Source organism: Oncorhynchus tshawytscha, linkage group LG13 (assembly GCF_018296145.1).
Source record: "Oncorhynchus tshawytscha isolate Ot180627B linkage group LG13, Otsh_v2.0, whole genome shotgun sequence".
In the NCBI taxonomy this organism is placed as follows: domain Eukaryota; kingdom Metazoa; phylum Chordata; class Actinopteri; order Salmoniformes; family Salmonidae; genus Oncorhynchus; species Oncorhynchus tshawytscha.
In genome coordinates this window covers 45,360,955-45,384,152 of record NC_056441.1, presented here as the reverse complement: position 1 = coordinate 45,384,152, position 23,198 = coordinate 45,360,955, and the positions used below count along the sequence as shown (strand labels likewise).

Here is a 23,198-nt window from a genome sequence, read left to right as displayed (position 1 = left end):
ATGAAATCACAAGTGAAATATATTGAAACACAGCTTAGCCTTTTGTTAATCACCCTGTCATCTCAGATTTTGAAAATATGCTTTACAGCCAAAGCAAGACAAGCATTTGTGTAAGTTTATCGATAGCCTAGCATAGCATTATGCCTAGCTAGCAGCAGGCAACCTGGTCACGAAAATCAGAAAAGCAATCAAATTAAATCGTTTACCTTTGATGAGCTTCGGATGTTTTCACTCACAAGATTCCCAGTTAAATAGCAAATTTTCCTTTTTTCCAAAAATGTCATTTTTGTAGCCGAAATAACTCCGTTAGTTCTTCACGTTTGGCTGAGAACGGAAATTGCGGTCACGACAACACCGGAAAATATTCCAAATTAGCTCCATAATATCGACAGAAACATGGCAAACGTTGTTTATAATCAATCCTCAAGGTGTTTTTCAAATATCTATTCGATAACATATATATTCCGGGACAGATGGCTTCTTAGTAGGAAAGAGAGAAACAATTTGTCTCTTACGCACAAAACACTCTGAGAGACTCCAGCTGACCACTGACGCAATGTTGACGTTCAGGCTCATTTTTCAAAATAAAAGCCTGAAACTGTGTATTGTGACACTAGACACATTAGGGAAGCCATAGAAAAAGGAATCTGGTTGATATCTCATTCACTGCTCACTAGGGACGCATAGGAACGCAGAGCTTTCTAAATAAGAGTCCCTTCCTGATTGAATTTTTCTCAGGCTTTCGCCTGCAATATCAGTTCTGTTATACTCACAGACGATATTTTTACAGTTTTGGGAACTTTAGAGTGTTTTCTATCCTACGCTGTCAATTATATGCATATTCTAGCATCTTGTCCTGACAAAATAGCCCGTTTACTTTGCAAACGTTATTTTTCCAAAAATGAAAATAGTGCCCCCTAGATTCAACAGGATAACAAAGTATTGAGATAAACTTTTGTTATTGACCAAATACTTATTTTCCACCATAATTTGCAAATAAATTCATTACAAATACTACAATGTGATTTTCTGGATTTTTTTCCCTCATTTTGTCTGTCATAGTTGAAGTGTACCTATGATGAAAGTTACAGGCCTCTCTCATCTTTTTAAGTGGGAGAACTTGCACAATTGGGGGTGATTAAATACTTTTTTTGCCCCACTGTAGGTGAGAATGCTATTCATTGACTACAGCTCAGCGTTCAACACCATAGTACTCTCAGCTCATCACTAAGCTAAGGACCTTGGGACTAAACACCTCCCTCTGCAACTGGATACTGGACTTCCTGATGGGCCTCCCCCAGGTGGTGAGGGTAGGTAGCAACACATCTGCCACGCTGATCCTCAACACTGGAGCTCCCCAGGGGTGCGTGCTCATCCCCTCCTGTTCACCCAAGACTGCATGGCCAGGCACGACTCCAACACCATCACTAAGTTTGCAGATGACACAACAGTGGTAGGCCTGATCACCGACAATGACGAGACAGCCTATAGGGAGGAGGTCAGAGACATGGCCGGGTGGTGCCAGAATAACAACCTATCCCTCAACGTAACCAAGATTAAGGAGATGATTGTGGACTACAGTAAAAGGAGGATCGAGCACGCCCCCATTCTCATCAACGGGGCTGTAGTGGAGCAGGTTGAGAGCTTCAAGTTCATTGGTGTCCACATCACCAACAAACTAGAATGGTCCAAACACACCAAGTCCGTTGTGAAAAGGGCAAGACAAAGCCTATTCCCCCTCAGGAAACTAAAAAGATTTGGCATGGGTCCTGAGATCCTCAAAAGGTTACAGCTGCAACATCACTGCATCACTGCCTGGTACGGCAATTGCTCGGCCTCTGACCGCAAGGCACTACAAAGGTTCGTGCGTACAGCCCAGTACATCACTGGGGCTAAGCTGCCTGCCATCCAGGACCTCTACACCCGGCGGTGTCAGAGGAAGGCCCTAAAAATGGTCAAATACCCCAGCCATCCCAGTCATAGACTGTTCTCTCTACTACAGCATGGCAAGCGGTTCCGGAGTGCCAAGTCTAGGACAAAAAGGCTTCTCAACAGTTTTTACCCCCAAGCCATAAGACTCCTGAACACGTAATCAAATGACTACCCAGACTATTTGCATTGTGTGCCCCCCCAACCCCTCTTTTTACGCTGCTGCTACTCTCTGTTTATCATATATGCATAGTCACTTTAACTATACATTCACGTACATACTACCTCAATTGGGCCGACCAACCAGTGCTCCAGCACATTGTCTAACCGGGCTATCTGCATTGTGTCCCACCCACCACCCGCCAACACCTCCTTTACGCTACTGCTACTCTCTGTTCATCATATATGCATAGTCACTTTAACCATATCTACATGTACATACTACCTCAATCAGCCTGACTAACTGGTGTCTGTATGTAGCCTCGCTACTTTCATAGCCTCGCTACTGTATATAGCCTGTCTTTTTACTGTTGTTTTATTTTTTTACCTACCTATTGTTCACCTAATACCTTTTTTGCACTATTGGTTAGAGCCTGTAAGTAAGCATTTCACTGTAAGGTCTACACCTGTTGTATTCGGCACACGTGACAAATAAACTTTGATTTGACGACAGAAATAAAGAATGATAGTAAAAATCTTTGGACCACCTTCAATGAAATTTTGGGGAAAAAGTCAAACTCAGCTCCATCATTCATTGAATCAGATGGCTCATTCATTACAAAACTGGCTTATGTTGCCAACTACTTTTTCATTGGAAAGATTAGCAAACTTAGGCATGCCATGCCAGCAACAAACACTGACACTACACATCCAAGTATAACTGGCCACATTATGAAAGATAAGAATTGTAATTTTTAATTATGTGGAGTGAGTATGCAAGAGGTGAAAACATTTTAGTTGTCTATCAACAATGACAAGCCACCTGGGTCTGACAACTTGGATGGAAAAATACTGAGCATAATAGAGGACGATATTGCCACTCCTATTTGCCATTATTTCAATTTAACCTGTGAGTGTAGGGGGCAGTATTTTGATGTTTGGATGAAAAACGTACCCAAATGAAACTGCCTATTTCTCAGGCCCAGAATCTAGAATATGCATATAATTGTTAGGATAAAAATAGATTAGGATAGAAAACACTCTAAAGTTTCCAAAACCGTCAAAATATTGTCTGTGAGTATAACAGAACTGATATTGCAGGCGAAAACCTGAGGGAAATCCAACAAGGAAGTGCCTAAGAGAAATGATTCTCCCTGTTCCATTGCATGCCTTCCCTCAATTTAAAGGGATATCAATCAGATTCCTTCCACATGGTGTGAACAGTCTTTAGACATAGTTTCAGGCTTTTATTCTGAAAAATGAGCGAGAAGGATCACATCGCGTCAGTGGATGGCTGGGTGCCAGCAGAGTTCTGCATGCGCAACAGCTTGGAGCAGACATTTTCTCTCTCTCTCCCATTGAAAAAGCTACGGTCCGGTTGAAATATGATTGATTATTTATTGTAAAAACAACCTGAGGATTAATTTTTAAAAAAAAGTTTGACTTCACGGATACTATTTGGAATTTTCGTCTGCCCCGTCGTGACCGCTTGAGCCTGTGGATTTCTGAACAAAACGTGCCAACCAAATGGAGGTATTTTGGATATAAAAATAATCTTTATGGAACAAAAGGAACATTTATTGTGTAACTGGGAGTCTCGTGAGTGCAAACATCTGCGATTCATTTTATTGCTTTTCTGACTTTCGTGACCAATCTACTTGGATGCTAGCTGTTTGTAATGTTTTGTCTGCTGAGAGAGATGTCCTAACATAAATGCTTGGATAGCTTTTGCTGTAAAGCTTCTTTTTTTATCTGACATGCCAGGTGGATTAACAACAAGCTAAGCTGTGTTTTGCTATATTGCACTTGTGATTTCATGAAAATTAAATATTTTTAGTAATTTAATTTGAATTTGGCGCTCTGCAATTCAGCGGATGTTGACAAAAATGATCCCGCTAACGGGATGGGTGCGCCAAGACGTTAAGCCTACTAGAAAGTGTGTGCCCTCAGTGTCACATCCTGATCTGTTTCACCTGTCTTTCAGCTTGTCTCCACCCCCCTCCAGGTGTCGCCCATCTTCCTCAATATCCACAGTGTATTTATACCTGTGGTCTCTGTTTGTCTGTTGTCAGTTCGTTTTGTTTCGTCAAGCCTACCAGCCTTGACCCTGGGCCTGCCTGTCGTGCTGTACCTTGTCACACCACCCTGGACTACTGACTGCTGCCTGCCCTTGACCCATCGTTTGCCTGTCCCCCTGTTTTTGCAATACACTTTTGTTACTTCGAAACTGTCTGCATCTGGGTCTTCTCCTGAGCCTTGACACTCAGGCCTGGAGGGAAGCCAAAGTCATTCCGCTACGTAAGAATAGTAAAGCCCCATTTACTGGCTCAAATAGCAGACCAATCAGCCTGTTAACAACTCTTAGTAAAGTTCAGATTTTTTTGGGACCAGATACAATGCTATTTTACAGTAAACAAATTGGCAACAGACTTTCAACACACATAGAGGGTGTGTATTATCTTTTACCAGATCTAATATGTTATATTCTCCTAAATTCATTTCACATTTCCACAAACTTCAAAGTGTTTCCTTTCAATTGGTATCAATAATATGCATATCCTTGCGTCAGGTCCTGAGCTACAGGCAGTTCGTTTTGGGTATGTCATTTTAGGTGAAAATTGAAAAAAAGGGGTGGATCCTTAAGAGGATAATGTACATTTGCTAAAGCATTATGATGACTCAGCGACACAATGGTCGGGTTTAACTGAGTTAGGCTTGGATCAATGATAAGTCATTGTCTCAACGCTGCCTTATAATGTTGTGAAAGGATCCAGGAACCCAAATGATTTGGGTGGATCCCATCCTACTTATAAAACATGTTTTGTTTCCAAAAGGTATCGAAATTGTCAACAAAAGTTACACCCATCGAGCTGTAATAATCACATAGCCAGTAATGAAGAGAAAGCATCCGACTAAAGCGTTCAATGCCACGATTCAGAGGGCACAGGGCCAGATATGATTGGGATCGCTCCGCTCCTCGCTCTGCTCCAGCTCCACTCCGTTCACATACTCTGCCCCCAGCTGCCAAATTGAATTGCTCTGCACCATATTGTGACATTTTATTGATCACGGCTAATAGCAGTAAGGCCAAAATCATTGTTTCATCAATTTGCTTTAATATGTTTGTTTCTGATACCCCCAGGGGTCCTAAAATACAAATTCAAATACCTAGATGGTTACGATCTTCAACAATTCCATATGTTAGTTTAGTAGAGATGGTGCAAAAATGGCTTAAAGTCTAGAGGGTTACAACAGAGACCAATTGGTTGTAATCTGGTTGCGTGACGTCTTCCCAACCAGAAAATGATTACATGTGCCAAAAGTCCACTGTACTGTCTACCCCTGGAACATGATAGGCTTCTGTTATTATATCCTGATTATTATCCTGATATACAGTATATCGTCTGCATGGACACTAGAGCATGTGTGGCTTCCCAATGTAAACCTGAACTTCCATTATAACACTGTCTGATATCTTGTAACCAGGCCATCTGTTTTGAAAGGATCCTATTTGACCACACACCACGCCAGCCTATTTGTTACTTTGCTCTCTCTCTGAGCAAGCTGGGCATCCCAGCACTGATCTGGAGTCAGCAGAGGAGAGAGGGTCATTTCTGAGACATGCTCACGTACTCACACAGACACACACACACACACACACACACACACACACACACACACACACACACACACACACACACACACACACACACACACACACACATTGCTTACAGCACTGGGGCTGTAACAAGGAGCCAGAGAAAAACACACACATGGTTTTGCTCTCAGACCCTAAAACAACAGCCTGAGAAAACCATCCCGATCTATCTGCTGTGGAAGAGACTTAAACAAAAGAGCAGTCTTTCTCCGGGCTTCTCATCCTATCAGGTTTCCCCCTCTGTGTCCGCTTGCACAGCTGCGGGCCACGGCTTCCCTCTCACTCTCCGAGGCCGACTCACACAAGGTAAACACACACCCGGACGGCCGGCAAAGCTGGATAGGAAAACGATCGTTGGACAGGGTTGATTTTGCCTGTGTTGTTTTTGCTCACAATGACTTTTGGGTTGAATCATCCATTTCACTGTAGTTGAAAATCTACAACCAAATTAGGTTGTTTAACCCAGATTGTATGGGATGAGTTAGAGTTAGTGTTTGAAATGGCACTGGATAGGCCTTGGACAGAGTCAGTTTAGAGTGAGCAGGGTGGTTATATCTGTGATAGTGTGTTCAGCTGCGATATGAAGCATAACTCATAAAGCATAATAGCCCGCCATCAGGAAACTAAATATAGATGGTGTTTTGATTGCGTGAAAATTGACATTTCAAAGGAGATTAGGATCAGCACCACTAAAACAACAGTGCCAATAGCCAAGGGGCAGAGCTCTGCCCCCCCCCGCCCGCCAACCTGCCTTCCTCACACGGCTCTTACAGCAGGTATCCGCAATTATCCTCTGGGCTGTGTGTCACTTTTTCCAGCGCAGGGATTCTATGTGTGTGTGGGATTGTGTGTGTGTGTATTTCTTTCATGCGTGTGTGTGTGTGCGTCTCCCTCCCTTTGGGACTGTTGAGGGGGGTCATAGGTCAATGGTCTGGGTTGGCTCCTTCACTTGGCTTCTTGTCGCCCCTAGTCACTGAGTGGCTGTGACCTCATAACCCTGTGACCTCATCCCCTTAGCTCTCTCAGTCCTCCTTCCATAGCAACCGCAGGTTGAGGTGCATGACATCATGAGCTGAGAAGGTCTTCGCTAATGATGGGAGAGCGGGGGGTGGAAAGTGAATGGGAAAAGGGGAGGGGGTGAAGTGGGGTGTGATCCGGAGCGAGGGTAATTTTTTCCGACATTATTTGAGTATTAACCGTGTCATTATTAACGCAGGTGTGTTTTTTCAATGACCAAATTCTTCTTCTGCTTTGCTGAATAGAGTCTGTCAGAAACCAGCTGGGAGATGTGAAAGGGTGTTGCTGCCGGCAACAGAAGATCCTCCAATACACACATACGCACACACACATGCCGTTCCTGTTTGGCTAACCACAACAACCATATATCCCAAACACTTGATACCTGTCAAGCATAGCGTAGCATAGCGTAGCATAGAATCCCCCTTTCATGCGTTATTTTTACACAATCCGAACACACGTAGAGGATCAGGATATGGCCGCTTACATGATTTAATTAGCACAGGCGAAGTGCTGAGAGGTCAAACTCCATTCAGAGCTGAAACTCTATCTACTCATTGATTCTATTAAAAGCTGTGGGCTGTGTGTGTGTGTGTGTGTGTGTGTGTGTGTGTGTGTGTGTGTGTGTGTGTGTGTGTGTGTGTGTGTGTGTGTGTGTGTGTGTGTGTGTGTGTTTATGACAGAGCAGGGCCTGCCTGGTGTGATGAAGCCCCCTCCACACACTCCATCTCCCCACCAGTGGGTTCTAATACTGTCAGCTGAATACAACCCTGGGGTTCAATGGCACACTTAAAAGTAATGCAACACTGCAACAACAATGCACTGTACATAGTTATAGGGCACAAGTGTGTATATGAAAACACATAAAAAAGAGAAAAACAAAGTAAAGTAAAATAAAATGTTATTTGCCACATGCTTTGTAGACAACAGGTGTAGACTAACAGTGAAACGATTCCTTACCGGTCCATTTCCAACAATGCAAAGTTAAAGATAAGATCAAAATAAAATAAATATTGAAATAGTGACACAAGGAATAAATACAGAGTGAATAACAAATAAAATGTGTGTGTGTTTGTGTGAGGTTCAGACGGGGAGAGGAGTTAGTGATGTTAGTGAGTGCGAGCGTTCCTGTGTGCTTGTGTCTGACCGTGTTCATGTGCATGTGTGTGTCTGACCACGTGCATGTGATGTGTGTGTGTGTGTGTGTGTGTGTGTGTGTGTGTGTGTGTGTGTGTGTGTGTGTGTGTGTGTGTGTGTGTGTGTGAGTTGAATGAAGCTACAGTATGTCTGCTGTGAAAGCCATTAGGTGCAATTGAAGTGGGAGCGATCATTGAGTGTGAGCCTACCAGTCGCGGATGTTTGGCCTGAGGTAGAATCAGTGTTCTCTGCTTAAAAGAGCATCGTCTAGGAGACGCAGTTCAGGGTTTCCGACAGCGCTCAGCATCTAATGGACAGATGTCCATGCACCCAGCACTGCGGTCATTCTTCGCTCTCATACACAGACCTACACACGGGCGCATACATACACACACGCACAAATGAAAACACACACACACAGCCCAGGGCTTTTAATAGAATCAACGAGTGGAAAGAGTTTTTGCTCTGAATGGAGTTTCAGAGTAGCATTGGGGTCATGACTGGGGTGACTGGGGTAATTCTTTGCTCTCACACACGCCATACACACACACGCCATACACACACACACACACACACACACACACACACACACACACACACACACACACACACACACACACACACACCTTATTGCACTGATGTAGGGTGTGAAGCCATACTGTGGCACAGTACTCCAGGTGAGTTGTTATCATGGTGTGGTAGATTGTCAGGAGGATGTCCTTGGAGATGAAGTCTCTTGCCATTTTTAGAGTGCCAAGCCCAGACAGCAGTTTCACTGTGATCAGGCTGGCGTATTTAGTCCAGTGTAGGTGTGGGTCCAACTTCATCCCCAGGTACTTCGCGTTTACTTGTTCATGAGTGATTTGTCTGTCTGTTCTTGTGACACTTTTGCCTATGTGTCTCAACTTTTGTGGGTTGCCAAACAGCATTGCCTTTTTACTATGCATTGCTCCCTCTGAGGATCTTGATATAACTTGTTGGCAATAAAAAGTGGTTGGTGGTCTGTTTATATTTAATTATAGTGTGTGATAAGTCAGCTGGATTTGCTGCAGGTTGCCCTCAGTCTAAGGAGAGAGATCCAGAGGGGCTATAGAGTGTGTCTCTCACTAGCTCTGTCTTATATTGTTCAAACCTGGGAAAACATTGATTCAGAATTCAAATAGAAGGAATTCAAACAGGTTGAACCAATTTTGTACCAGTTTTGGTATAACAGGTAGCAAGAACTCTTATGGACTAGTTTTACAAAGGTTGGGTTTTGGTTTGGTCAAGCCTGGATTTGTTGTTGAGATTAACCGACATGAGATGTGATTTTGTACTGAAGACAAGTGAAGTTGGAGGTCCAGGAGTTGGGCATAGGAGGACACAGGATCCATAGGTTTAGCTCAGACAGACAGACAGACAGACAGACAGACAGACAGAGCCCTAGATGGAGACCTAGATGGTTCATTGGGCATGATATTAGGCTACATAGCATACAGTCAGTGTATAGGTCAGGAGGATCTGACTTTAGTTTAGACAAGGATTAGCTATCATGACTTTATTTCGGACAGGGGAGATACAAGCCTGGGCTGAGCGATCTGATCATCCGCAGGCGATCTGATCATCCGCAGGCGGTATGGAAAGATAAACCTTGCCTGTCGCCTACACTCTCCTCCCCTGATCTCTCTACCTACATCGCCCGCTCGCCTCTGTGGCTTTAAGGACCGTCATTCCGACAGCATGCACCTCATCAGGCAACGGGACCTGACCTTTCCCTCTGATCTCTGGGACATTAACTCTGTTGCCCAGCAGAGGGAGGGGGGCAACAGCCCTCACCTCCCCCGGCCACCCAGCTACTCCCCAGAGTTCCCATTAGCAGGTAATAATCCCAGCCCTGGGGTGATGAGGATGAAAATGTCAGAGTGAGAGGGTTTAGGGCAAGGAGCAGTGGAGCAGTGGAAAACGAGGAGAAATGATGTCAGAGGAATCGCGACCACCGATTGGAGTGGAGATTCCAGAGGAGAGCCTATAAAACGGGGAAAGTCAACACCAGGAACAAGCAAAGGGAGGGAAAAGTTGGAACGTGAGAAATTCCAGGAACTTTTCAACATCCTCTCTCTTCTCCTGTGTGTGTGTAAATGTGTGTTCCAGACTATCTAAAACCAAAGGTGAGTACAATAGAACGAACGAGTACAATAGAACGAATGGGGCTCTCTGTGCACAAGTGGGTGCTCAGACATGCATGGATATATGTATACATAAACGCATGAATGTAGCGCAGGTGTGTACACTCTTAGAAAAACTAGATGCTATCTTGAACCAAAAATGGTTCTTTGGCTGTCCCCATAGGAGAACCCTTCGAAGAACCACTTTTGGTTCCAACTAGAACCCTTTTGGTTCCAGATAGAACAATTTTGAGTTCCATGTAGAACATTTTCCACAGAGGGTTTTGCATGGAACCAAAAAGTGTTCTCCTGTATGGACAGCCCCAGAACCTTATTGGAACCCTTTTTTCTAAGAGTGTATGTTCATCACACCTATGTGTATGTGTGCAGGTGTTCTTGAGAGATGTTGTTTATGTGTGCAATATAGAATACAGTAGAAGAAAGATGAGTGAACGATGAGTGACAGTTTTGTTAAGTGGTGGTTGTAGACCTTGCCTAAGTTCACAATTAGTGAGAACATTTTTTTGATCTTTGAATTGTATCTGTATTTTTGTGAATGGAAGAATTTGAGTGTCTTTGTGTGTGCGTAAAGAATGTTTGTGACGTATGGAGAGTGTGAGTGTGTCTTTGAGAGAATGTTGGTGTACGTACATTGGGGAGAGTGCATGTGATGTGTGGAGGTGTTTATTTTCGGGAATGGAAAATGCTAAAATTAGCTGATGTTGCTAGACAATACCCTTTGCCAGTCAAGTCTAAAACATACACTGTGAAAACCTTGGGGGAATTGAACACGGCATGGTTTCAAACAGGACCGAATGATTTTACAGTTTGAGAAAGGTGTTCCAAAAGGTATTCTATGGAGCAATAGAGACATTTAGTTATTTTTACCAGCTTTTCGGTTGATTTACTGCTCGGTCATTTGGACCAGAATGCAAGTGCTCTCGGGTAGACTGATACACTTGGTATAGATAGATATAGACTAGATAAAGATTAGATATCCATGTGTGGAACTATGTTTTTGTACATTTAATGATGAGAGTGTATAATTGCTCAAATCATGTGTTTAATTGCTCAAATCCCACACATCATGTGTTATGGGTATATTCCATTGCTAAATTGGACCATCAAATGTTTCTCTCGTTAGTGCCAAAGGTTGGTTACAGCTATTGGAAGCGAGTGAAGGGTGTTGAAAGTTGGGACAGCAGCAGAGTGTTTGTTGTAGAGAGGTCCTACTGTTTTGGGTAGCTGTTTTGAGTAATTTGGGGTAGTTGTGGGTTGTTTTGGGGTATTAGTTGGACCCTTGTAGAGTGATAGGGATTGGAATACTACTTTGTATGGTAAAAACGGTGTGAAGGAGTTTTAATACCCTATTGGTATTAGAGAATAGGATATAGTCCTTTGAATTCTACAGTGTTTTTATTTCATTCATTCTTTTATTTAATCTTTATTCTGACAGGGAGTAATGCTGAGACCTGTATCATGCATACACATCAATATACACTATACGCATCAATATAAACATCAATATACACATTCATACACAAAATAATATAAAACAAACTCATTCTTCATAAAATAAATTCCTTAATCAGCCTTCTGAATATCCCTGGAGGCGCCATCTCTTCCAAATTCAGAGAGCATTGGGGATTATTCCAACTCTGTAAATTGTTTCACATAATGGGCGCAAAAAAACTAGAAGCAGATTTACCTACCTCAGTGGAGATCGAAAGGATCTCCAGTTATCCATCCCTGAGACGGGGTCTAATAGCTTGTGTTGAGTAATAAGTGTTGGACAAAGGACGCATGTTAGCACCAGGTATAAACCAGGCTAGAGTGTGGAGTATTAAGTGATAATGGGTAGAGTAGTGTGTGTACATACTGTATGTGTATCCAGACAGTGTTCAGAAAGCCTGAGTAGTAATAGTACGTTGCCAAGTGTGTGTAGGGGAGAATGAGCATCAATAGTATACTATAGTATAGTGCCCTTTAATATAAACCAACCACATGGGGAATTCAATCATATCAATCTGATATGAATAAATACTTGCTAAAGTGCCAAACTTCCACATTTTGACATGTCCCTCCATCAACCGTGTCACTTCTAGGACATTTTAACCCACTTAACCCCAACATTTCTGCCCTAGTTAGTGTGTTGCTTTGACAAAGTAATTTCTGAAGACTATTATTTATTTAATGTGGTTAGTGATTCCTTTAAGTGAACTGAACTCTTTTTTTCTATATGGCAAAACTATTTCTTTTTAAATATTGACAATTTTACTTGCCCTAGCAGAACAGGTTAGGCTGTTTTTATGTTATCCAGAGCATTGGTGACTGCAACTGTGCTGCTGGCAACAATTTCTTAGTTTTTTTTTGCCAACGTTTACTGACACTAGCCGTATTCAAAGGGTGTTGAGCATTCGTAAATTCGTCAGTTATTCTGTGCTCTGACACACTCGGACGAGAGTGCTCTGAAATCGGAGTAGATAGCCAGAGCGTATTTACCAGCTACGTCTATCAACAGTTGTTGAATTGACATCTTGAACATTCTATTGAAATGGTTACTGCATAGTGAAGTCTATTGTTAAGATATGTAGCTAGCTAGCTAAACAAAGAACCATAATCCAAACTCATAATGTTACTACCCTGCATGACTCTGCAGGTCTCAAACCAACCAGGTTCAATGTTAGCTAGCCTTCAGTGCAGCTTTTGACATTATCGATCACAGTCTGCTGCTGGAAAAAAGTATGTGTTATGGCTTTACACCCCCTACTATAATGTGGATAAAGAGTTACTTGTCTAACAGAACACCAGCATTTCTACTCAAACATAATCCAGGTAGAAGCAGGAATTCCCCAGGGTAGCTGTTGAGGCCCATTTCTTTTTTCAATCATTACTAACGACATGCCACTGACTTTGAGTAAAGCCAGTATGTTGTTGTATGCGGATGACACAACACTATACACATTAGCTACTCCAGGGACTGAAATGACTGCATTACTTAACAAAGAGCTGCAGTTAGTTTTGGAATGGATAGCAAGGAATAAGTTAGTCCTAAATATTTCCAAAACTAAAAGCATTGTATTTGGGACAGATCATTCACTAAACTCTATCACTCAACTACGTCTGGTAATGAATAATGTGGAAATTGAACACAGTTGGACTGTTGAACTGTCATGGTCAAAACATATTGATACAACAGCAGCTAAGATGGGGAGAAGTCGGTCAATAATAATGTGCTGCTCTGCCTTCTTAACAACACTAGGGTCCTACAGGCCCTGGTTTTGTTGCACCTGGACTACTGTTCAGTCGTGTGGTCAGGTGCCACAAAGAGGGACTTGGGAAAATTGCAATTGACCGGAGCGAATTGCAAAAATCGCTGAAGCTGGAGACTTAAATTTCCCTCACTAACTTAAAACATCAGCTATCTGAGCAGCTAACCGATCGCTGCAGCTGTACATAGCCCATCCAATCTACCTACCTCATACCCATATTGTTTTTATTTACTTTTCTGCTCTTTTGCACACCAGTACTTCTACTTGCACATCATCATCTGCACATCTATCACTCCAGTGTTAATTTGCTATATTGTAATTTCTTCACTACTTTGGCCAATGTATTGCTTTACCTCCTCACACCATTTGCAAACACTGTATATAGACTTTCTTTTTTTCTATTGTGTTATTGACTGTACGCTTGTTTATTCCATGTGTAACTCTGTGTTGTTATTTGTGTTGCACTGCTTTGCTTTATCATGGCCAGGTTGCAGTTGTAAATGAGAAATTGTTCTCAACTAGCCTACCTGGTTAAATAAAGGTGAAATAAAAAACAAAAACGATAAAAGAACAGGGCAGCACAGCTGGCCTTTAAAAGTACACCGAGAGCTAACATTAATGACATGCATGTCAATCTCTCATGGCTCAAAGTGAAAGAGAGATTGACATCCTCATTACTTGTTTTTGTAAGAGGTGTTGACAAGCTGAAGGTACTGAGCTGTCTGTTTAGATTTGGATAGAAGTTTCGATAATTATGTCTGTGAGTATAACAGAACTGATATGGCAGGCGAAACCCCGAAGACAAACCATCCCCCCCCCAAACAATTTCAGCCTACCACTGTTTTCAATGGCTGTTACTTTTATTATAAGGCGAAATCCTCCCAGATTGCAGTTCCCAGGGCTTCCACTAGATGTCAACAGTCTTTAGAAAGAGTTTCATGCTGGTTTTTGGAAAAATGAGCCAGAAATTGTCATTTTTCTAGGTGGCTCCCATTTTGGCTGAACTGTTTTCAAGTGCTTGGAAGAGAGCGGTATTGGTATTTTTCTCCAGTAAAGACAATAACGATTCTCCGTCTTAAATGTTATCATTTATTTTGTGTTAGGGTACCTAATGTTTGATTATAAACGTTGTTTGGCTTGTTTGGAAAAGTTTATTAGTAATGTTTGGGATTCATTTTGTATGCATTTTGACGGAGGGAAACTGGGTGGATTATTGACTGAAGCGCGCCAGCTAAACTGAGTTTTTATGGATATAAAGAAGGACATTATCAAACAAAAGAACCATTTGTGATGTATCGGGGACCTTTTGGAGTGCCAACAGAAGAAGATCATCAAAGGTAAGGCATTTATTATATTACTATTTCTGACTTCCGTGGCGCACCTGCCTGGTTGAAATATGCTTTTCATGCTTTTGTAAGCGGGCGCTGTCCTCAGATAATCGCATGGAGTGCTTTCACCGTAAAGCCTTTTTGAAATCTGACGCTGGATTAACAAGAAGTTAAGCTTTATTTTGATGTATTACACTTGTGATTTTATGAAAGTTAAACATTTATAATTCTGTAGTTTGAATTTCACACTCTGCATTTTCACCGGATGTTGGCCAGGTGGGACGGTAAGAAGTTTTATTCTTGGCAGCAGCTAAGAAGGAGTTCCATAATACATACAAATACAAACATTAGATTATAACTAGCAAAGCAAATGGCTCTGAGACACAAATAATATTACTACACAGATCATACATGTAAGGTTAGCTAGCGAGCCAGCCAGCTAACGTTAGCTAGCTAACTAACTGTACACTTTACTTGAAATTAAAATTAGAAACGTGCAATATCTGAAAATGTGGCTAGCTAGACTATCTTACCAGTATACTGTACATGGATGGACGCTTGTAATCCGCTATGTAATCCGGAGACAGACGATTTCTCCATCTCCTCAGCTATCATACTTTAATTCCACTGATTTCAAAACTCTCGCATGTCCAGCCCCCTCATTATCTCAGCCAATCATGGCTAGCGGGAAGGTTGCTGTCTTTTTTTGTGGCCAAACAAACTAGGCTTGTAATTTAACAATTTAATTTATATTTACAGATTGCATACACTTTAAAGCTTAGGAAAGTTCACGTTCTAGAAGCCATTTCTGTGTTCATGTAGGTAGGGGTAAAAGTGACAAGGCAATCAGTATAGATAATAAACAAAGTAGCAGCAGTGTGTTGAAAAGTGTGAAAGTGTATGTGTGTGTTTGCCGGTCAGTGCCGTTTAAGATGAGGGAGGACGATTATTTATTTTATGATCATGGCCTTACTTCTATTACAGCATACTGGATGACTGTCAGTCATATTCCAATCACCCAGCTCAATGTAACATTGATAGGTTCAGGCTACTACATGATACTCACATTTTCCCTATACCCAACATGAGATTGCTACAACCTAGCCTATGAATGAAAGTTTACAATGTAGGTGCACAGGTCGAGATAAAAAAAATTGTAATCAAGATGTCAGACAGTGACACATTCAATACAGACTTGCACACTCTTGCCTGTATCTAGCTGATCTAGAGTGTAATCATTAGTCCAACAGTTGCAAACAAGAGTTTCTATTGGAGAAATTCAGGTATGTTTCTCCTTCCGTTTAATATTTTTTTTTTAACAGAATCGGCAGAATGAATACACCCCTGATCATACGCAAACAGAACTAGCAGCCACTTCAGTGAACACCACATCAGCTGTCTGTGACCAAGTGAAAAATTATTTCTAAGCCAAACCTTCATATCATAACCTCTAACTCACAGCCTACATCTTTGTCACCATATTAGCTAGCGTCATAGTCAATATAGCTAATAGAACTAATGTCTTTGTATACCAGCTACAATCATGCAGTAAAGTGTACAGTCACCAAACGGTTTAGCAGTTACACTGTGAAAGTGAAAAGTGAGAAAAAAATAGGAAATAGGAAGGAAATATGGCTCTAATTCTCTCTCACTCTAGCTTCAATTCAATTGGAAGAAATTAATTTGTTCAAAACTGTTCGACTATTGTCTTCACTCTCTTTGAGTCAACTACTCACCACATTTTATGCACTGCAGTGCTAACTAGCTGTAAATTATGCTTTCAATACTAGATTAATTTGGTGAACAACATGTCAGTTCATGCTGCAAGAGCTCTGATAATTAATTGTCATTATTACTGTAAATCTATGGAAGGGGGTGAGAACCATGAGCCTTTTTTATTTTGAAGTCAATGAACCCAGAGGAGGACGGAAACTAGCTGTCCTTCAGCTATACCATGGTGCTACACTACAGAGTGCTGTTGAGGCTACTGTAGACCTTCATTGTGTTTTAATCAATTATTTGGTGACGTGAATATATTTAGTATAGTTGTATCTAAAAATGCTAACTTTTTTAATGTTTCATTATTTACATTTTTCTGAAATTCTCTGACGAGGATGGTCCTTTCCTTCCTCCTCTGAGGAGCCTCCACTGGTGTGAGCGTATGTAATGGTGTGTGTGTGTGTATGTGTGTGTTGGAGTGTTAGTGTAAGTATGTGTGAGTGTGTGGGTAGAGTCCAATGAGTGTGCATAGTGAGCGCAAAAAAGTCAGTGAAAGTCCAGGTAGCCATTTGATTAACTGTTCAGCACTCTTGTGGCTTGGGCGTAGAAGCGGTTTTGGTCACAGAATTTGTGCTCTGGTAGCAACGTGACCAGTCTATGGCTTGGGTGGCTGGGGTATTTGATAATAATTTTACGGGCCTTCCTCTGACACCGCCTGATATAGAGATCCTGGATGGCAGGGAACTCTGCCCCAGTGATGTACTGGGCCGTCCGTGTAACACTCTGTAGCGCCTTGTGATCGAGGGAGGTGCAGTTGCCATCCCGAGCAGTGATGCAGCCAGTCAAGATGCGCTCAATGGCGATCTGAGGGGCCATGCCAAATCATTTCAACCTCCTGAGGGGTAAGAGGCATTGTCATGCCTTCTTCACGACTGTGCTGGTGTGAGTGGACCATATTAAGTCCTTGGTGATATGGACACTAAGGAACTTGAAGCTCTCAACCCATTCCACTGCGGCTCTGTTGATGTGGATAGGGGTGTGCTCGTCCCTCCATTTCCTGTAGTCCACGATTAGCTATTTTGTCTTGCTGACATTGAGGGAGAGGTTGTTGTCCTGGCACCACACTGCCAGGTCTCTGACCTCCTCCCTGTAGGCTGTCTCATCGTCATCGGGGATCAGGCCTACCACCGAGCTTGGGAAAGAGCTTAGAGGGGACTATGGTGTTGAACGCTGAGCTGTCTCAGGGGATTAATGGCTGATTTAAGATGAATTTGCCAACACTGTTACAGTTAACCCTGTTACTTTATTTTGCACTTAATAGGGACTTACTACAGTTAAATGTGCTCTTTATGACAGGATGTTAACATTCTAGGTTTCTTCCTAGGTTTTGGCCTTTCTAGGGAGTTTTTCCTAGCCACCATGCTTCTACACCTGCATTGCTTGCTGTTTGGGGTTTTAGGCGGGGTTTCTGTACATCACTTTGAGATATCAGCTGATGTAAGTAGGGCTATATAAATAAATTGGATTTTACTAAACCTACATGTGTAGTAATTGTACTTCATACCATTTAGAATGTAACGTTTATTAAAACTTATACAACATACTAGGCTCATACACTACCGGTCCAAAGTTTTAGAACACCTACTATTTCAAGGGTTTTTCTTTATTTGTACTATTTTCTACATTGTAGAATAACAGTGAAGACATCAAAACTATGAAATATCACACATGGAATCATCTAGTCACCCCCAAAAAAATTTACGAATCAAAATAGATTTTATATTTGAGATTCTTCAAATAGCCACCCTTTGCCTTGATGACAGCTTTGCACACTCTTGGCATTCTCTCAACCAGCTTCACTTGGAATGCTTTTCCAGTCTTAAAGGAGTTCCCACTTAGGCTAAGCACTTGTTGGCTGCTTTTCCTTCACTCCGCGGCCTGACTCATACCAAACCATTTCAATTTGGTTGAGGTCGGGTGATTGTGGAGGCCAGGTCATCTGATGCAGCACTCTATCACTCTCCTTCTTGGTAAAATAGCCCTTACACAGCCTATAAGTGTGTCACACTAAACCCAAACCAGATGGGATGGCGTATCGCTGCAGAATGCTGTGGCAGCCATGCTGGTTAAGTGTGCCTTGAATTCTAAGTAAATCACAGACAGTGTCACCAGCAAAGCACCCCCACACCATAACACCTCCTCCTCCATGCTTTACAGTGGGAACCACACATGCAGAGGTCATCTGTTCACCTACTTTGCGTCTCACAAAGACATGGTGGTTGGAACCAAAAATCTCAAATTTGGACCCCAGACCAAAGGTTACATTTCCACCGGTCTAATGTCTATTGCTCATGTTCCTTGGCCCAAGCAAGTCTCTTCTTCTTATTGGTGTCCTTTAGTAGTGGTTTCTTTGCAGCGATTCAACCATAAAAGGCCTGATTCATGCAGTCTCCTCTGAACAGTTGATGTTGAGATGTGTCTGTTACTTGAACTCTGTGAAGCATTTATTTGGGCTGCAATTTCTGAGACGGGTAACTCAAATGAACTTGTCCTCTGCAGCAGAGGTAACTCTGGGTCTTCCTTTACTGTGTCGGTCCTCATGAGAGCCAGTTTCATCATAGTGCTTGATGGTTTTTGCGACTGCATTTGAAGAAACTTTAAAAGTTATTGAAATGTTCCTTATTGGCTGACCTTCATGTCTTAAAGTAATGATGGACTGTTGTTTCTCTTTGCTGATTTGAGCTGTTCTTGCCATAATATGAACTTGGTCTTTTACCAAATAGGGTTATCTTCTGTATATCCCCCTACCTTGTCACAACACAACTGATTGGCTCAAACGCATTAAGAAGGAAAGAAATGCCACCAATTAACTTTTAACAAGGCACACCTATTAATTGAAATGCATTCCCGGCGACTACCTCATGAAGCTGCTTGAGAAAATGCCAAGAGTGTGCAAAGCTGTCATCAAGGCAAAGGGTGGCTATTTGAAGAATCTCAAATCTCAAATATATTTTGATTTATTGAACACTTTTCTGGTTACTGCATGATGCGTTATTTCAGAAAAAGAAAAACCTTGGTAGTGTACATACTGCAAAGGCATCATCATCATCAGTGCAAGTGTTTTTCCCCATCGTTCAGCCTGGTCAAAACATATTATATTTAACTAAAATCCGTGCCACGCCTTTTAGTATGATATGTTACTTTACATTAGGTTACATTTAATTGACATACGTAAATTCGGGACACTGAAATTAGTATGATACTGTATGTTATATTTGGTATGACTCTAAAAGCCAGGTGGGGTGAGGACACTTATTTAACCTCTTATTTTTTGTTGGCACAAAATTACCTCCATACTTCCATTTCTTTGTATGCGTTACCTTCAGATGAGTCCCACGATACTTGTGGGGGTCGTAGTGCAAAACGTAGAACACCATCGTATTTGTGAGAGTCTCCCCTTTCTACAGTGGCATATTAGTTTGTAGGCCAAACCGTCAGGGTGGATTGGCAGTCGTATAACACGAACGTCTAGCATCCCAAAGGTTGCCCGTTCGAATCTCATCATGGAATGTTTTAGCTAATCGGCAACTTTGCAACTACTTACTCCGTTTTATCTATACCATTGTTAGCTAACCCTTCCCCTAACCCTAACTGTAAACCTTTAACCCTTATCTTAACCCTTACCTTAACCCCTTAACCCCTAACCTAAAGTAGCATATCAAACTAAAGCAACCAAACCTAATATTTGTTTTTGTATTTATTATGGAACCCTATTAGGGATGCCAAGGCGGCAGATACTCTTCCCGGGGTCCAACAAAATTAAGGTAGTTATATACCATGTTTTTTTCTAAATCTATACATTCACAACAGATTTCACAACACATTAAGTGGGTGCCCTCAGGCCAATACTCTGTATGGGGTGTATGTTCACGTGTGTATATGTGTGTCTATGCCTGTGTGCTTGTCTCTTCACAATCTCCACTGTTCCATATTGTGTATTTTTATGTTTTTTTAAATCTGATTTTCTGCTTGCATGAGTTACTCTATGTGGAATAGAGAGCCATATAGTCATGGCTCTATGTAGTACTATGCGCCTCGCAAACTCTGTTCTGGACTGTGATAGGACCTTTGGTGGCATGTCTTGTGGGGGTAGGCATGGGTGTCTGAGCTGTGTGCTAGTAGTTTAAACAGACAGCTCAGTGAATTTAACATGTCAATACTTCTCACAAATACAAGTAGTGATGAAATCAATCTCTCCTCTACTTTGAGCCAAGAGAGATTGACATGTACAGTTGAAGTCGGAAGTTTACATTGGTCACATACACATTTTTAGCAGATATGATTGCGGGTGTAACGAAATGCTTGTGTTCCTAGCTCCAACAGTACACAACAATACACATAAAGAAATACATGAATAAATATTAGGACGAGCAATGTCGAAGTGGCGTTGACTAAAATACAGTATAACACAATACAGTATATACAGTTGAAGTAGGAAGTTTACATACACTTAGGTTGGAGTCATTAAAACTCATTTTTCAACCACTCCACAAATATCTTGTTCGAAAACTATAGTTTTGGCAAGTCGGTTAGGACATCTACTTTGTGCATGACACAAGTAATTTTTCCAACAATTGTTTACAGACAGATTATTTCACTTATAATTCATTGTATCACAATTGCAGTGGGTAAGAAGTTTACATACACTAATTTGACTGTGCCTTTAAACAGCTTGGAAAATTCGTGAAAATAATGTCATGGCTTTAGAAACTTCTGATAGGCTAATTGAAATCATTTGAGTCAATTGGAGGTGTACCTGTGAATGTATTTCAAGGCCTACCTTCAAACTCAGTGCCTCTTTGCTTGACATCATGGGAAAATCTAAAGAAATCAGCCAAGACCTCAGAATTTTTTTTGTAGACCTCCACAAGTAAATAAAATGTATTTCTATAGGCCTTCTTACATCAGCTGATATATCAAAGTGCTGTACAGAAATCCAGCCTAAAACCCCAAACAGCAAGCAATGAAGGTGTAGAAGCACGGTGGCTAGGAAAAACTCCCCAGAAAAGCCAAAACCTAGGAAGAAACATAGAGAGGAACCAGGCTATGAGGGGTGGCCAGTCCCCTTCTGGCTGTGCCAGGTGGAGATTATAACAGAACATGGCCAAGATGTTCAAATGTTCATAAATGACCAGCATGGTCAAATAATAATAATCACAGTAGTTGTCGATGGTGCAACAAGTCAGCACCTCAGGAGTAAATGTCAGTTGGCTAATCATAGCTGATCATTGAGACTATCTATACCGCTCCTGCTGTCTCTAGAGAGTTGAGAACAGCAGGTTTGGGACAGGTAGCACGTCCGGTGAACAGGTAAGGGTTCCATAGCCGCAGGCAGAACAGTTGAAACTGGAGCAGCAGCATGGCCAGGTGGACTGGGGACAGCAAGGAGTCATCATGCCAGGTAGTCCTGAGGCATGGTCCTAGGGCTCAGGTCCTCCGAAAGAGAGAAAGAAAGAGAGAATTAGAGAGAGCATACTGAAATTCACACAGGACACCGGATAAGACAGGAGAAGTACTCCAGATATAACAAACTGACCCAAGCCCCCCGACACATAAACTACTGTAGCATAAATACTGGAAGCTGAGACAGGAGGGGTCAGAAGACACTGTGGCCTCATCCGATGATACCCCCAGACAGGGCCAAACAGGCAGGATATAACCCCACCCACTTTGCCAAAGCACAGCCCTCACACCACTAGAGGGATATCTTCAACCACCAACTTACCATCCTGAGACAAGGCTGAGTATAGCCCACAAAGATCTCCGCCACGGCACAACCCAAGGGGGGGCGCCAACCCAGACAGGAAGATCACGTCAGTGACTCAACCCACTCAAGTGACGCACCCCTCCTAGGGACGGCATGGAAGAGCACCCGTGACTCAGCCCCTGTAATAGGGTTAGGCAGAGAATCCCAGTGGAGAGAAGGGAACCGGCCAGGCAGGGCGGTTCGTTGCTCCAGAGCCTTTCCGTTCACCTTCAAACTCCTGGGCCAGACTACACTCAATCATAGGACCTACAGAAGAGATGAGTCTTCAGTAAAGACTTAAAGGTTGAGACCGAGTCTGCATCTCTCACATGGGTAGGCAAACCATTCCATAAAAATGGAGCTCTATAGGAGAAAGCCCTGCATCCAGCTGTTTGCTTAGAAATTCTAGGGACAATTATGAGGCCTGCGTCTTGTGACCGTAGCATACATGTAGGTATGTACAGCAGGACCAAATCGTAAAGATATAGGTAGGAGCAAGCCCATGTAATGCTTGGTAGGTTAGCAGTAAAACCTTGAAATCAGCCCTTGCCAGGATGCCAGTGTAGGGAGGCTAGCACTGGAGTAATATGATCACATTTTATGGTTCTAGTCAGGATTCTAGCAGCCGTATTTAGCACTAACTGAAGTTTATTTAGTGCTTTATCTGGATGGCCGGAAAGTAGAGCATTGCAGTAGTCTAACCTAGAAGTGACAAAAGCATGGATACATTTTTCTGCATCATTTTTGGACAGAAGATTTCAGATTTTTGCAATGTTACGTAGATGGAAAAAAGCTGTCCTTGAAACAGTCTTGATTTGTTCGTCAAAAGAGAGATCAGGGTCCAGAGTAATGCAGAGAGGCCCTTCACAGTTTTATTTGAGACGACTGTACAACCATCAAGACTAATTGTCAGATTCAACAGAAGATCTCTTTGTTTCTTGGGACCTAGAACAAGCATCTCAGTTTTGTCAAGTTTGAAAGTAGAAAGTTTGCAGCCATCCACTTCCTTATGTCTGAAACACAGGCTTC

At 42.1% G+C, this 23,198-nt stretch overlaps 1 protein-coding gene across 2 annotated transcripts in view; it reads left to right on the top strand.

Annotated features, from left to right (window-relative positions):
- The first annotated feature begins 9,703 nt into the window (after positions 1-9,703).
- Positions 9,704-23,198, top strand: part of ostn (osteocrin) — a 34,159-nt gene continuing 20,664 nt past the window's right edge. Inside the window, exon 1 of one of the 2 annotated variants that reach the window (XM_024443454.2) lies at positions 9,704-10,047. In XM_024443454.2, coding sequence (XP_024299222.1) covers positions 10,018-10,047 — 30 coding nt within the window. In that variant the 5' untranslated portion in view covers positions 9,704-10,017. Of the gene's footprint in view, positions 10,048-10,814; positions 10,894-23,198 lie in introns of those variants that run through there. The other variant, XM_024443455.2, reaches the window with a different exon arrangement.